Here is a 16,467-nt window from a genome sequence, read left to right as displayed (position 1 = left end):
TGTTTTAGAAATAATAGAAAAAAGTTCAGTCTTTCAGTATAATGGAAGCCAATTTATTAGACAACCTTAGTACATATTAGGTACACATGGAAGTATTGTTTGTGCTTCAACACTCGCAAACATACAATCCCAATAAGTTAAACAGTTTTTTGGACAGACTAATGTTTCAATATTATCTTCTCTGATAAATAATTTTGATATAAATCAACTGATTTGACAGCGTAAACCCTATACAACAGCAAATTATAATAAAAAAGAAAAAATAAACACAAGCGTTTGCATCACAGAAAACGCATCATAGTGCAATATACAACTGTTTGGCCAGGAAAGAGGCAATAGAAGGAGGAAAGAAAAGTGGCGAGGGGTTTCCAGGGTTTTTCTTTGTTTTGTTTTTTAAACTTGCAAAGCCATTCACCATTGGAGGGTTTTACATTGCACCAGAGGAGGAAAACAGACAAAGAAAATATAGATCTTAGTTCTTTTTCCCAGTGGACCACTAAACAGCTACAGCTAAAACACCACAAACACGGCGGCTTCACATTGGCTTTTTTTTTGTTTTGTTTTTTCGTCAAAGGAAAAGTCACTACTTCACAGTCAGAAAAATCACCATTCAACAGTGAGACGCTAAAACAGCAACATATAGCATATACACAACACTACTCAGTGCATGGCCCAATTAAACATCGTTACTAACCAATGATAAGACTTAATCTGACAGGATACAATACTGAAATACAACTGGCCCTTTTTGGAGGATTATTTATTAAATATCAGCAAGCAACGGCCTTTTTGACATTGAAACGTGACGTCTCTGAAGAGGAAAGGAAAAAGATTGTGGCAAGTAAATACTTTACAGTCTCGGCAGCTGGAGGAGGGATGATTCTGGCTTCTAACAGAGTTCCCTCTTTTCCGACTGACTAAGTGGAGCTCTTAAAATGAATACTTAAAACCAACAGATCTTGTTTTGAGTATCAAAAACTCAAAAATCAATACATCCCTGAACACTTTCTACTTTCTTCTCTGCTAGCCTGTAAGCTCAGTAGCTGGGACCAAGTTTACTTGAGCATACAAACTCAGCGGCCACTTCATTAGTTACACCTTGCTGACACAGGTTTGGACCCCTTTTGCTGCCAGAATTTCAGCAGGCCGTCTTGACCATGCCTACATGCATCAAGCGTCTGCCATATGACCTACTAGCAATACATTTGTGTTAATAAGCAGTGAGAAAGGTATCCCTAATAAAGCGGCCAGTGAAATTGTCTCTTAAACTCTTAAAAATCCTTGAAGAATAGTTTCCTTTTTGTGATGCTCAAAACAAAAAGTTTTTTTTAAGCGCCATATTCAACCACAACATTTACATGCGGCTCTCGGAACATCCACACTGGATACAAACACAGTCGAAGCATGCTACTGAATACGAACATCTCAAATGAGTAAGGGAAGGGTGATAGGACAGACTCCTCTCTGATGAAATATATCTATGCATATATCTATAAATTGCATGGTGACTGATATATTTTTTACAATATGAACCCCTCAGGCTGCACATCCCTCCTCTATCTGCTAAAGGTAAAAGTCACACCATGGAGGTAACCGAAAGAAACGAACAAGAGAAATCATCTACCTTTTACACATCCTAGCAGGTTTCATAGCGTACAATATTACATTTTGGTCATTTCAATTTTAAATGGCCTTCTTTTCTGATATTTAATTAATTTTAAATACGTTTATTTAGTTGCATCCATTGTAAAATATGAGAATACTTGCAACAATTTTATTCTTTGATATAACGTATCTCTCTTTTTTTTTTTTAATTGTCTAAATTTTTTCTCTTCTCAAGCAAGATTCATACACAGTTAATGTGTAGGATTTGGTTGGGAATGATGTGCGGGGGGGGGAGATGATGTAAGGGGGTGGGAGTAAGGTTAAGAGGAGAGAGACTGATTGGAGGATTTTTAGCTCGTCACTTCCTCGTCTGGTTTGTTCATGGCCTTGAGCTGCTCCAGCAGGCTGGTGGGAGTGAAGATGTGGGTCGATCCTGGAGACACGCACACGCATAAAGAGACACACAAACACAGCGTGTTAGATCTGCACGATTGGAAGGAAACTGATGAAAAATGTGTTTTCAGCTTATGTTATGAAGCCTACTTTTTAGACGAGGACAACCTTACATAACGTTGAAAGTAAAGATAGATCGTAAAGTTATGGAATCGTAATTTGTTAGTCAGCAAGTTAAAATGGATTATTAATATGTATTAAAAGAGTCTTAAAAGTGTTGGGGGGGGGGGGGGGGGGGGGGGTATTTTCACTGTACTCAAGTGGAGGTTTAAGTGCTTTTGGGGGTTTCCGTTCCTTTTTTGTCTTGAGGAGATTCTTTGTATTCTTTTCTGACACACACATTAAATGCGAAGGGGAAAATAAAGCATTACGCTCACATCACATAAGTCAGAAAATGAATTAAAGGTTAAGTAACTATTTAAACCACTTCAAATTTTGTATACTGGCTATTTTAAGAATAGACTAAAACCTTTCTGGGTTTAGATTGTTTTGCACATTAAAGTGGAACTATTTTGCTTCTCTTTATTTTCTGTCATATATATATATATATATATATATATATATATATATATATATATATATATATATATATATATATATATACACACACACACACACACACTGTTACAATTGACATTACATTGAACTGGACATGGACAAACTTTCAAATACTTCAGTATATGGACAAGTAATCCCTGTAATCTATCCTGGGATGTAGCAGATGTTAATTGGATGGTATTTCCAAATACAGTCACAGAAACAAGCTAATTTTGTTTAGCTTTCTAAAAGTACAAAACAGTGGAATTTGAGGCCAGTATGAAGCTGAATTTTCATTGTGGAGCCAGAGCTATAAAATAAAAGCTGTAATATTATATCACTGACACTGGATGTCTTGTATTGATGACTGCTCCAAAGGCTAATGCTAGGCTAATGTGGCTAAATTAGCTTTCTCAACAATTGTATTGTGTGTATCTAGGCAGGCACTTATCCTACCGATAGATCCCCAAAATTGTACTGGAGTAACACAGTGTGTCCATCAAAGTATGAATTTTGTTTTAAGAATCAGAAATTTAATTTGTAATATGTTTAAGAGATGAACTGAGGAGCTGCAAATAGTACCAGTATAAGATACAAAGATTTGTTTTTTTAAACTGTTAGTAACATAAAACTGTTCTTGCATAGTTCCAAAATAAAGTGGGAATGAGCACAATAGGTCCCCTTTAGTTTCTGGAATTTTTGTGACCTTGTGCAGGAGTATGTAATGCACTACTCTACTCTAATACACTCTCACTCCACAAGCATACAGTCAGATACCGAGTTATTAGGCTGTGTTATAAATCACATGCAGCTGAACACAATGGGAGCACACAGGCGCCACACAACTACTATGACTAAGTTAGCTTAAAGCAGCAGGTGGGCTAGTTGAAAACCTGCAACACCAAATCTGTATTGAGGTTTTGCAGACACGTGACCGCGAACCACACAACGTTAACTTGTCTGCCATTTTGGATGTGTGACAATCAAGGTGACAATGTAGGAGTAAGTGAGAAATGTCACACAGGCCTAGCCACCAGTTTGCAGCTATCTGGCAACCGAAAAAAAGGAGTATTTCTCATCTGGTTCCGAGTGCTTGCTGGAGGTTAATGGCAGACATTGGGAAAATGATTGCTAAAGACTCAATCAAACAGGCCAACAACATGGGTGAGTAATCCCTGGGTAACCACCTACTAGCGGAAAAATGTGTATTCCCTAGCTAGTTACTAGCCTATTGCTACAGTTGTAGTTTGAATGGAAGCTAGCTACTACTCTTCTAGCTGTAGCAAAACTGTGACAAGTGTGATGCAAGAACAGCTTTTACTTTGAAGTGTAAATGTGAACCTTCTTCTGGCTTCCTTGTACTTTGTCAAAATGATCTGCCGCTAGGCTAGTAGTTAATGAGTATTTCCAGCCAAACTTGAAAAACTAAAGGTGACTGTGGGAACCTGCTAGCAAACAAAGTTTTTGTTGCAGCATTGTCTTTGCAACCAATTTCACCCAGCAAGCACCAGCAACCTCGAGAAACCATTGCCATCCAGTTGGTGGAATATGCATTTTCCCCTATCAGTCCATGACTGTATCACATCCAGTATGATAGACAACTCTCAAGCAATGTGTGCATGACATCATGTGACAAACCCCAATATGCACAATCATGAAAATGTGCAACCTTTATTAAAAGGGCATGCAGACAGCGGAAAAGGTTATAAGTATTTCAAGAAGTCAAGTCATGAAATCCAAAACCAGTGAGCTGACTCCGCTGTCTAACTTAGATTTGAATGGAAATGTGAAAATCAGTAATTCTAATGGCTCAAGGATGGACAGCTGAAGACACATTTCAGACATTGTAAAACTTGAAAGGTGCAGGACTGGAGCAAAGCAAACATTTACTTGTGTCTTAATTCCTGAACATAAGGAGGGTAAACATTTGATTTGATTTACTCCAGACACCAACAGTTTTTGACCTATATTGGTTTGTTTCTGTTGCAAAGCTGCATGTTTCTTCCAGTTTGGCTTGATTAGCTGCTTTACCTCTAACACGTTAACCTGATCCGACGTGGGGGCACGTGAAATGGAAGCAGTTAAAGGCAAAAAAATTGAACAAAATCCCCCAAATAAACAGAAGAGAAAGAGGCAAGTCCATTTCATATTGGGTTAAGGTGATGCGGTGGTTGCAGGAATCAGAGATCGTAAGTGGGGGTTCAAGGGGGTGAGTGGGTTAAAGTTGGGGTCAGGCTAGAATGTCGAATTGGCTTCGCCTGCTTCTCTGCTGTTCCCAAAACACACAGCTTGGTGGGCCATTTTTAGCCCCAGAAACAACACTGTGATGTTACGCTCCAACACCAAAAATTACTGGCATATAATAGCACAGTAAAACAAAAAGACTTGTTTTAGGAAGTAATGGCCATTTTTGCTCAGGAAGCTTTGAATGCAGCAGCATGTGGGGAGGGAGGCTTCATACCGCTTATGGTGAGAGCTGTGAGAGCTTACTGAGAAAACCTTAAAAAAAGCTTGGTTTGTAAATGATATTGCTTTAGCAGATTAGTCATGAGATGGATGTTCAACATTCTAGTCTAATAAAAAACTGCATTATATATTAGCTTTTTACTAATTAATAATCATGAAATAACCAGTCAAAGATATTAATAGAAAAGCATTATGGAGCCATGTTTTTTGGTGATCACTAAGGGATGTAGTCTTTTTATTAAAAGCTCGTTAAAGCATAAAATGTTTTCTTTTTTAACCCTTTGTTCAAAGCAAATCGAGCATCATCTTCTCTCAACAGCCCTGGTTTCACTTAAAAGTATAATGAAAAAGGTCACGACTCCACCCATATGAATACCAGAAGCCACACCTGGTTTAAGTTTGGTCAGTGTGCACTTCAAGGTCATCTCCTCGTGTACCTTTTGATCGCTTTCAGCACCGGTCCCATTTCATATCCCATCTGAGTCCCATCTGACCAGTTGCAATTTTATTACACAAATTTAAACTGGAGGGTTAAGATACAGTTATGTGAAAGAGAAACCGTTTACCAGACTCTATGTGGTGTTGTTAGGAGCAGCTCATGATTTAGCAGCAATAACTTGAAGTAATAATTTTCTGTATGACTTCATCAGTCTCTCATATCACTGTGGAAACATTTTGGACCACTCTTTACAACATTCATGTCACAGTGCTAAAGTAAAGTCCAGGACCCCAGACAACAACCCCAAATACAAATTAGAACAAATGGGTTTGTGGTGCAGGAAGGTATTTATAGAAGTATGACTGGAAGGGGTGTGGTCCAGCTGGAAAAATTCACATAAATTACTTTCAGTTCACTCGTAAGTTCCCAAACAAATGATGGAAGTCCACTGCTAATAACACTAGCTTGGCCAGAGGTTGCAATTAGAGAATAGGCAGTGACTCCTGGGCCTGGCAGATGCACTGAATAGTGATGGCTGAGCTTGGAAGGTAGACGGGAGGAATCGTTATCTAATGTAACAAAATCGATGCCACTGGGAACACCCTTTATGGTGTACAAGGATGGTGTGCAGGAGACGAGGTTGGCAGCTGCCTCTGCCTTCTGATGGTTATGTCAATCAAGGCTAGGTTATCTAGTTCAATGACAATGGATCTCTTGATCAATCACAGAAGAGCCACAGTTACTGCAGATTAGATTTAATAACAACTGAAACTGACTGGAAAGAGTTTGAAGATACTGACTGAGTACCTGAGTGGACCTGCAGCTGCAAAACAAGCCAAAATCATCACTCCTCCACCACTGTGCTTGATAATTGGAATGAGGTGGTTGTGTCAGTATGCCAAACATTGCACTGTGCATAGAGTCCGGTGAACTTTCTTTTTTCACATTACTGTATTAACACACTGGAAAATATCCCGATGCACCAAATAAAAGACAGAATGGAACTATCTCCGACCAATATCAACAGCGGAGTAGGAAATACTGTAACACTGCTCGAGGAGACCACCCTGAAGGGTAGACTCACCAAATTGAAATTAGGTATGGTATTTAATCTTTATTAAATACACCTGAGCTTTTGGCTAATTTTATGCAGCTAAACTTTTTTTTTTTAAATCTTTAATTCATTGTTTGGTTCTCCACACATGTAGGTAACAGGATTTCTGTTGATTGCTGAAAAGAGCAGACTCAAAAGCAAAGACTTTAAACTCACTAATTTATCCATCAGTGTGTGTGTCCAGGTATGATGTTGTCTGAAAGGAGCTGCTTTGAAAGCATTATCAGTTATTAATATATATGTGCTCACATAAACAAGGTGATGTGCTGAATACTAAGACAGAAGATGAGTATTTTGAAGATGTGGATAGTGCCCTATGTTAGGAGGTGTTTTTTTGGGATCTCTCTCTTTTTTTAGGTGGGTTGCTAAAGCATATCAGGTGGAACAATGCTACATTCTCAGACTGTCCGCACAGAGGAGTTGTGACGGTAATACAGAAGGCAAATATTCATATGAATGCATATGAACTTATTTTTGGTTGCTTGGTTTCCTCTGTCACCCAGCTGCCCTGCTTGTCAGCAGATCTCCATCATCATGACAACATTCGCTTAAAGTCCAGCATCCTCTGCAGACAGGTCATGAGCCATGTGAGCATGTGATGGTGAGCTGAGTGGACAAAGTCAGGCGGTCAAAACAAAGAAAAAAAATACACAAGGATTAAAAAACAAAAACACACACACAAAAAAAAAATCCAGAAAAGAAATGATAAAGTGTGTCTCTGAAACCCAACATCAACTCAAGGACCAATCCGGAAAGAAACCAGTAACAAAAAAAGGTGTTTGTTTGGTGTATGTAAAGGGCAAATTATAAAAATAAATCAGAGGAACTGATAAAGATGTTGGGGCAGATTAAATCTGGAGTGAGTTTTAAACAAGATCAAAGGGCCTTTGGGTGCCCATCACGGGGCGATTTAATCCACCCTGCAGAGATGATGGGAGGAGGCAGCAGGGATGGGTTCACGACCTCCTCAGGCATGGCCGCTGATCAGCACAGAGTTCAGGATACAGGAAGTGTGATACGCATGCCATCATCACATCAGCGTTGTGAGGATGTGAGCTAAGACTGCTCCAACAAATCTTAGAGTTAATTTAAGTAGTTGAAATGTTAAATGTTTATTGCACTGGATTTGTGGATAAGCTGAGAGACTTTGCGAGAATACACCTGTTTGGAGTTATGGTTTCAGTCTGAAACACATGACGGAGTCGCGGTTGAGTTACTGATACATAGGGAGTCTGATGGAGCAGTCCATGCAGTGAGGAAATGTCGGGGGCATCCATCCCTGAGGAAGTGGGGAGGAGGAGGGTGGAGTTACATAAAACAGTACTGAGTGTTCAAAGAAGAAGGAACAAGGAAGAAAGCCCTTGTGCTGTGAAGGTTCAGAAAGGGCTTCTTTGCACGGCTGCCTTTACTTTTTTCTGTGTGATTTCTCTCTCCCTCCCTCCCAATCTGTCTCTGCCTCACTCGGCTGAGGGCTCAGGGTCCTCAAAGGACACCCTAGTGGACTCTCGGAAGTCGGGATGCTGCAGGTCCTTTAAGAATTTGGTGGGGGTGAGCATGTGGGTGGCACCTGTGGAGGAACAGAAGTGGCTTCACCACTCGTCTCACAGCACATGCCATGCCCCTGCCCTTCCTTCACTCGCTCTCTCCAGAAAACAAAAGGATCAAAAAACAAGCAACCTGTCATACAGAGCACACACACACACACACACACACACACACACACACACACACACACACACACACACACACACACCAAGTAGCACAAACACAAATAAACTGGGAACACAGACACAGAGAAAGACATGGCGTGGCTGCAATTTAAAGACAACAGTTGTTTTTAAAGACAACAGCAGAAGCAGAGCACAACAAAAGACACTTTCAGTTAACATAACAATATAACACAGACTGGCTGGCAAAGCTTCAGGACATCAAATAAACAGTACACAGGAACATGACACAAAGGGGCTACTTTAACACAAAATGCTGCACACAATAATCTACCTGCTATCTGTAATTGCATCCTGCAAAAAAAGCTGCTGCAGTGTAAACCTGTCGATGGGAAATTTCTGTGACAGCAATGTGTGACGTGGGATGTATGCCGCCCTGTATGTGTGTGATGAAATGAGGTCTGCTGCGTTTATAAAACTTGAGCCTATATTTCTAAATTTCCATTTTGTTTCCACAGGCTGAAAAAAGTAAAAATACTGAAATGAAGCCCAAAATATGAAACCGCATTTAATGTTTCAGAAAACTACGTTTATTAGTCTGTTCCAGTCAGATTTCCCTCTATACTCCAGACTTTGTTTCTCCGCCTGCCCATCTTTAATGTTTTTTAGCCACGTCCCAGGTCACAAGTCATCTGTGCCCATCAAAGACCACACACTGAATCTTCAGCCTCTCTTTAATCTGAATTAGGACGCAGCTTTTCCCACCTCTCGTGAAAACATGCCCACTCAGAGTCACACCCACTTTGTTTTCAAGGCGATGGATGTGTCTCTAACTACCCACCCCAGCAGCCTACACTACCCTCTGCAACACTACTCACCAATGATGGCTTCCCACTTCCCATTGGCCTGTGTGACCTCATAGGCGCAGCGCATTTCGCTGAAAGACACGCCGCCGATAATGAATACCATGACACGTGGCCCAGTGCGGTACTCTCCGGGTGTCTTGTTCTTGTGCCAGTGGCCGTACCGAGCACTGCCGGAAAACAACAACACAACAATGAAAGTACAGTATTAATACATTCTTTTGTTACTTTATTTTTGTGAAAATGTACAAAAAGAGAAAAAAAAGACAAGAAATTATTCACACAGCAAAAGGACAAGGCCATCAGTCACTTTTAAGTATTAATCCCATAGTAAAGATAACAACAGAAAGCATAACTGAGTGGATCCCATCCTTATGCAAAGGGGGAGCAGTTCATTTTTGTCCACCATGTTTATTTAATCCTGCTCCTTTCTTTTTTAATACTCAGAAGGTCTTCATGAGTCTAATCCATAGATATAGCTCTCCAGGAAGCAGGGGAATCCAAAGTTTCATCCACAGACTGGTAGTTTATCCATTTTCCCCAGTACTTTTCAAACCTTACACTCACACGTGTCAGAGAAAAAGGTCAACTGTTCCATTTCACAGATTTCATGAACTATTTTTATCCTCTCAGGGGTTGTTGAAGATTCTTTATTTAACCACGTCTTAGTTACTGCTTTCTTACTTGCACTTAATCATATGAACAAGTATCTGTCTTGTTTAAATAATACAAATATGTCTTTATCTCTGCTACCACATCCAACTAGTAAGAAAAAAATCCCAGAAAATATGAACACGATCTGCACATATATTACCACACATTCGCCAACACTGCCCATTTTCAGGTATTTTACTCCATTTTATTCTTTTGGACAAAAAAAACTTGGTGTGCTCTTCGTGTCTTTATCCAGACCTCTTCTGATAGCTCTATGTTTGCTCCTTTCTCCCAGCTTGATTTAACACACATTGGACGAGACTTCTCTTCAATTATAAGATTAGGTAAATCCTAGATATTAGCTTTCTGGAAATATTATTTTCATTTATATCAAAAATGAATTTAATACTGTCCTTCCTCCCCTGTGGGCTTAATGTTTACAGAAAGTATTTGTATTTCAAATCAGGATAGGTAAATACTTCTGCTGTGAGGGAGGTGAAGAATAAGAAGTTATTCATAGTTAAAGAAAAGATAAGCGCTGGACTTTTACAATGTAGGACCAGAAAAGTTCTGGTAGTATTACTAGCATTAGTTAGGGTTGATTTGGATAAGCAGGAGTTGGTGGCCTGTAATTCAGCGTTAGGAGAGTGTTAGGAATGTGTTCACATGTTGGTGCCATAATCTACACGCCTCTGGCGGCCGTAAATAAACGCTGATTAGTGCATCAGATAGCTCAGGAACTATTTGGCATTTTGGCCAATTTAAACTCGAAGACATTCGAAGGATGGCTGAAGGGCAAAGGACCACAGTACCGTTTTGCCCTCCAGTGTCCCAGTCGCTCTCCACCTCGTGCAATACAGTGAAATTTTAGAGATTTTCCACAGCAGGCAGGAACCTAACCAGACTAAGAAGAACACCGTGAGAGGATAATATTACTAGCTAGAATAAGAAAAACAAGAGTTGAGGTTTTAGAGCGAAGGAAGGGAATGAGCTGCAGACAGGTGGCTCGGTTTGTACCTGCATCACATCACACATAGGCAATTTATGTTCAGAGCAAAAACCAAATAAGCAAGATGAAGTAAAATTTCACCTGCAAATACTTTCTGAACGTAACAGCTGTTATCTGATAGTACCCACAACAAGGTACTTGATGCTGGGTGTGTGTGCAGCTGTGGGGGAGGGACAGTAAAAGAGGCAAGAGAGCATGCAGGATATGTCATGGTCCTGCGACCATGACTCAGTGACTTTATGTTTATGTTCTTTATTGTTATTACTTTCATTATTATTCATGGCTGTTTTGGGATGGTTTGTGTTTGGGATTTTAGACACTGGGTTCTGGGTCTGTGCTCCCTCTGTTGGTCCCTGGTGTTAGTGTTCCCCTGTCTCGTCAGGTTAATCAGGTCCAGCTGTTTCCCCCACCTGTGTGTGATTTCCCAGTGTCTCTTTGTGTACTTATAGTGTGTGATTTCCTCTGCTCCTCGTCGCGTCGTCTGTGTTCATACCCGGTGAATCCCCTGCGTGCTCTCCCTGCTGTTCTCCCTTCATGTTCAGGTTTGCCACTCCCTTTGTGTAGTTTCTCCCAGTTTAGTTCGTCCTTAGTTCTGTTTTGCCATCTCCACTTTATGTTCAGTATTGTCAATAAATCACCTTCACATCTGAGTAAGTGCTGCATCTGAGTCCTCCTTTCCACTCTTCACACGGCCGCTGCCCCGGACCGTGACAGGATAAGCAGCATCCACACAGACTGGACCAGAGTATAAGGAGGTATTGCTGAATTTATACCATTTTCTACAAATCCAAGGCAGTGAAATAACATAATCAGGAAGTAACTGCAAGAAATGGTTGTTTCTCCATATTAAGGTAAAGCAGCAGCAGCACATCCCTTTTCTTGTTTCTTTTCAGTCCCATCAGACTCATCTTCTGATACAACACCTCCATTTCTCTCTTCATAATTTGAAAATGCTACAACCATGAAATGAGATGCTATGTTGTTTGAAAATACATTTGTGTGTGTGTATGTACCTGACTGCAGTGGTGCTGAAGGAGGCAGAGGAGCGGGTAGAGATGTAAGGATAGTGCTTGGTGTCCAGTTTATCGTCAATAGCATCCTGCAAGAGAACAAAAAAGAACAAAAATAAAACATATCCTTGTTAGCAATATTGTCTCTGTCTCTCACACGTACATGTACACACTTGAAATAGGCAAATTCACATCTCTTAGCAACTTCCACTGCAGAGGTCCACTGCAGAATTAGCTTTGCACAAATAAAGGGGCTTAATATATTCAGGGGTGCACATAAGTGGTCCGCAGGTGTGTCAAAATAAAAGCCGCGCACCAGATAAGAAGTTGCAATGCGCGGTTGCGTACATAAGATTTTCTGAGGAGGACAGACATTTGTTTAGAACTCTTAAAGATGTTGAAGAAGCTCCTTTAAGCAATTACTTTGGTGTTCCTCCACCTCCACAGAAGTGTCAGAAGGAGTCCGAACCGCAAAAGAAGCGCGTACTCTCGGAAAAGTGGTTCCAGGAGGTGAGCTGGGTTCAAACAAATGATGAACGCACAGAGATGTGGTGCAGAATATGCCGTGAAAATCCCACTCGAGTGGACAAAAACAGTGCCGTTTATATGTACGCAAACGCGCATTGCAACTTCTTATCTGGTGCGCGTCTTTTATTTTGACAGCGAACGCGCACCTGCGGACCACTTATGTGCACCCCTGAATATAGTAGATGACAACTAGGTGTTTGACTGAGACTGTTGTGGATATATGAGAAGTGAAAAGTATGTAACAGCTACTTTTTAATACATAATTTAGTAATGACTGCATCTGTAGTTGAGATGTTTTTGAAACTAAAATACTAAGACACTTCAATGCATCTGCCAGACAGCAGGTTATATAAAGCTCTTTAGTTTTCTTAACACATAATAAAATAAAATGCCTAGAAACACACCTCCATGATGTCCTTGATCAGTGGTGTCCAGCGGGACAGCTGATAGGTCTGCTCGCTCACACGCTCCTTCCTGTCGACCTTTTTCCCTCTGCGGAGGGTGGACTGAGAAAAGAAAGAATAGATGAGGAAGTGGAAATAAAAGACGCTTTCCTTGAGCACTCATTAAAAACAGCACAAACTGATCTGCTAGACGTTAGATAACGAAAGCTTAATGTCCTGATGCTACATGCTAGTCATCTTTCACTTTCTCTCAGAGCTGATGTGAACAGATCTCCAAATGCGTTCATACATTCAGAGTAACGAATAGGTAACTAGTAGCTTTATTCTTGGATTGTATTAGAGTAGCTTTGCATGAGTCACAGGTCAGAATAATCTGCACTTATCTTAAAATGTCTACATTTAAAGACAGCTTTCATCTGATTGGCTACCCCCACAGAAACAGAGCTTAAATAGCAGGTTGGTGAGGCTTCTGTGCTCACAATCAAAACTTTGTGCTTGAGCTGACCATATTAGGAATATCTGCTCTCATCTGCTGAACAGCCAGAGGTGGAAGAACTGTATGAAACTGAGTGTTTAAAGCAGTCTGAAGCCTCAGCTATGAGCGATTCCTTGTACATATGTCGATCTCATTAAAACTTTAGCTACGTTTATTATGAGCATTCACACTTTAGGTAGCATTTATCTGACATAAAGTAGTGACAGCATTATAGCCCCTTTAAGCAATAAGCAACACATGCAGCAGCAGCAGACTAACCAGGGTATTCCAGACAACCTTCTCCCGAGCCACACTTTCCAGTTCCTCCTAGGGGATCTCAAGGCATTCAGAGGACAAACAAGATATATATTTTTCCAGTGTGTTCTGGGTCTGTCAGTTGAGCGTGCCCACCAAACCTCCACAGGGAGACGCCCAGGAGGCATCCTAACCAGGCCCAAACCACCTCAACCAGTTTCTTGGAACACACATGTGGCACAGAGCACAGCCTCTGCTCCACAATCCCTCCTGAGGTCTGAGCTTCTCAGCTGGGCTTATCTCAGTCACCCAGTGGAGGAAACTCAATCCACAATCTTACTCTTTCAATCATTACCCATACTTCATGACCACAGCTGAGGGTTGGATCTCTCAACACAGCAGGTCACTGCAAGCCCCATTACTGCTGACACAGCACCAACTCACATTCCACCTTCCCGTCATTCCTGCATAAAAGCCCATGATACTTGAATTCCCTTCCTGGAGGTAGCCTCCCACTCCCAAACGACTGACGACACCTTGAGAGCTCCTCCATGAAAATCAAAAACAGGTTTGAAGATAAGGAGCAACCCTGATGTTGTCAAACACCTATTGAAAAGTGTACCGCCTGAAGCCCCATCAAACAGTGCTGCAGTACAGTGGAAATAACCTGGATTCAAAACGTGACAACATAAGAAATTGCATTTGAGATGTCCCCAAAATGTGTCACGTTGTGATTTCTGTGTTGGTTAAGGGTCAGTGATACAGATACAGATACAATGATACACAATCACCCACCAGTTATATAAGTAACCAAATTAACAATTTAATGTAAATAAAGAAAAGCCTAAATACAATATTTTCACAATTCTTTGTTAGCCTGCTTTATTTCACCCAACATCTATGAAGTGTGAAGTAGTTTGACTTCCAGCATCTTAGGCTTTTTTGTCCAAGGGTCAGACTGTCCAAATGAAAAACATCACACAGTTTGTGCTTTAAAGTGAAACGACACAGACAGCTTCTCTGATGGGAAGACTTGTGCTGTGACAGATTACATAATATAAGCAAATTTCCATTACATTCTATTGGCATTAATATTAAAAGGCAAAAACTACAATACAATTACTTAAAAATTAATTTAAGGAAAGTATTCAAAGTTTAGTTTATAAGGAATTAGGAAAGGATGAGTAAGCTGATAATAAGGAGACACTCACATCTGTGATGATGGGGACGCCCAGGTGACCCATGTTGGTGATGATCTCACTGTCCTCGGGGGGAATCTGAGCATGCTGGATCAGCTTGTTGAGGTTCTCCTCCGTAATGCCTAAGCACACAAATATACACAAAATATTAACAAGATTTGTAAAACAAAGATTGTTTGTTTTGATATCACCAAGTTCCTGCATGTTGCTTCAATAAAACAACCCACAACATTGTTGCATTCATTTTTCTTTTGTATTTTAAATGTTAAATGACAATTAAAAATATTTAATAACGCCACATTTTCATGGCCCACTCACTCACATTAAGTAACACACAAGAATGAGCGTACTCTACTTCCCTTAGATTCAAAATTCAAACATCAGCTAAAGCAACGGCAATTTATACAGATGTATAAAAAATGTTTAAGACAATAATAATAACACTAACTTGTATAAACAGTTTACTAGAAAGTAAATAAATATTTCTGTCTTATTTTCATGTGATTTATATTCAGTCTGTTGCTTACCGTTCTTAAGGAAAATGTAAAGCAGGATGATGCGGATCTTGTCATATGTGCTGACATTGGCATCCAGCAGTATGGGCACAATGGCCCTCATGGGATCTTTGATCTTCTCTCCCTCAGCATCTGTGCCCATAGCCAGATCCTGCAACAGAAAACCTCTCGTTTACGTCTTACTTTAAAACCCCGATCGCTGCACTGTGCTCTTTGTCCTCGCCTCTGCTACTTCCACCTCCTATTCCCTCTGGTTTTCTCTCCTCGTCCCCTCTTTCTGCTTCCGTCTCACCTGTTCCACACGGCAAAGTTTGTCCACTGTTCCCTGGTAATGTTTCATGCAATCCTCAGCCAGCTGCAGGTGAGTGGAGTACTGAAAAAGACAAAACAGGTCAGCGTATACACACGCACACACAAAGAAAGGCATGCACAGACTCAAAAAACACACAAACCTTGCTGAGCTCCTTCTGGTACTGAGGCATCTTCTTCAGCATCTGGGAGAGATCCCTCATCGTGGTCTGTTGAAACAAAAACAACACTAAGTTACACGATTAATGTCCAATAAAGCGGCGATGACGTAAACCACAGGACACCCCTAATGTTTTCACAAAACTTTACATTCATACTCATAGCATCACCTCCCTCCACAGAGTCGGCTTTACCTTCTCTCCGGTGTTCATCCTCTTGCTGGAAGAAAAGTCTTTCAGCTGGCGTGTCACTTCCCTAGTGACAAGAAGACAGTAACATATGAGAATTATTTAATTTGATATCAAAAGCCTGAGTGGAAAATAAAGAACAGAATGAAAAGTACTCACTGGGACACCTCGGCTATGTGTTTGTGTCTCAGGCTCACCCACAGGTCATCGTCTTCATGCAGAAGGACCTCTTTCTCACGTGAGTCTCCGATGCCGCTGGTCTCATATCTGGAGAAGAATCAACCAAACAGCAATGGCCAAATTGACAATAAAAGCAAATGATGCTCAAGTAAAATTTAAACAGCAGCGTTTGCTCATACTTGTAGACGTCATTTTCAATGGGCAGCAGGTCGTAGCCCATAGCCTGAAAGGTGAGCTCGTGCAGGACAGGTGAGACGGGGTCAAATCCCCGATCCAGAATGATCAGCTGTGAGCGAGCCTTATCCGGACCCTACAGAGGGAGACGCACAACAATTAGATAATCATGCATCCGGTCTCGTGTAGAATTCAGCCGTGCAACTGCAACTGCATGCATGATTATTTTGCATTACACACAAGTTTTGTGTGTAAACCTTTATA

General features: G+C 40.7%; 1 protein-coding gene across 2 annotated transcripts in view; it reads right to left on the bottom strand.

Annotated features, from left to right (window-relative positions):
• Window positions 1-31: 31 nt before the first annotated feature.
• stxbp1a (syntaxin binding protein 1a) overlaps window positions 32-16,467 on the bottom strand; it is a 39,805-nt gene continuing 23,369 nt past the window's right edge. Inside the window, exons 9-20 of one of the 2 annotated variants that reach the window (XM_026174378.1) lie at window positions 16,209-16,339; window positions 16,009-16,116; window positions 15,856-15,916; window positions 15,646-15,711; window positions 15,486-15,566; window positions 15,206-15,344; window positions 14,691-14,800; window positions 12,750-12,851; window positions 11,821-11,906; window positions 9,160-9,314; window positions 8,024-8,181; window positions 1,976-2,038 (exon numbers count right to left, since the gene is read on the bottom strand). In XM_026174378.1, coding sequence (XP_026030163.1) covers window positions 8,072-8,181; window positions 9,160-9,314; window positions 11,821-11,906; window positions 12,750-12,851; window positions 14,691-14,800; window positions 15,206-15,344; window positions 15,486-15,566; window positions 15,646-15,711; window positions 15,856-15,916; window positions 16,009-16,116; window positions 16,209-16,339 — 1,149 coding nt within the window. In that variant the 3' untranslated portion in view covers window positions 1,976-2,038; window positions 8,024-8,071. Of the gene's footprint in view, window positions 2,039-8,023; window positions 8,182-9,159; window positions 9,315-11,820; window positions 11,907-12,749; window positions 12,852-14,690; window positions 14,801-15,205; window positions 15,345-15,485; window positions 15,567-15,645; window positions 15,712-15,855; window positions 15,917-16,008; window positions 16,117-16,208; window positions 16,340-16,467 lie in introns of both variants that reach the window. The other variant, XM_026174379.1, reaches the window with a different exon arrangement.

This window comes from Astatotilapia calliptera, chromosome 7 (genome assembly GCF_900246225.1).
Source record: "Astatotilapia calliptera chromosome 7, fAstCal1.2, whole genome shotgun sequence".
NCBI classification, from domain to species: Eukaryota; Metazoa; Chordata; class Actinopteri; order Cichliformes; family Cichlidae; genus Astatotilapia; species Astatotilapia calliptera.
This window is presented reverse-complemented; position numbering and strand designations above follow the sequence as displayed.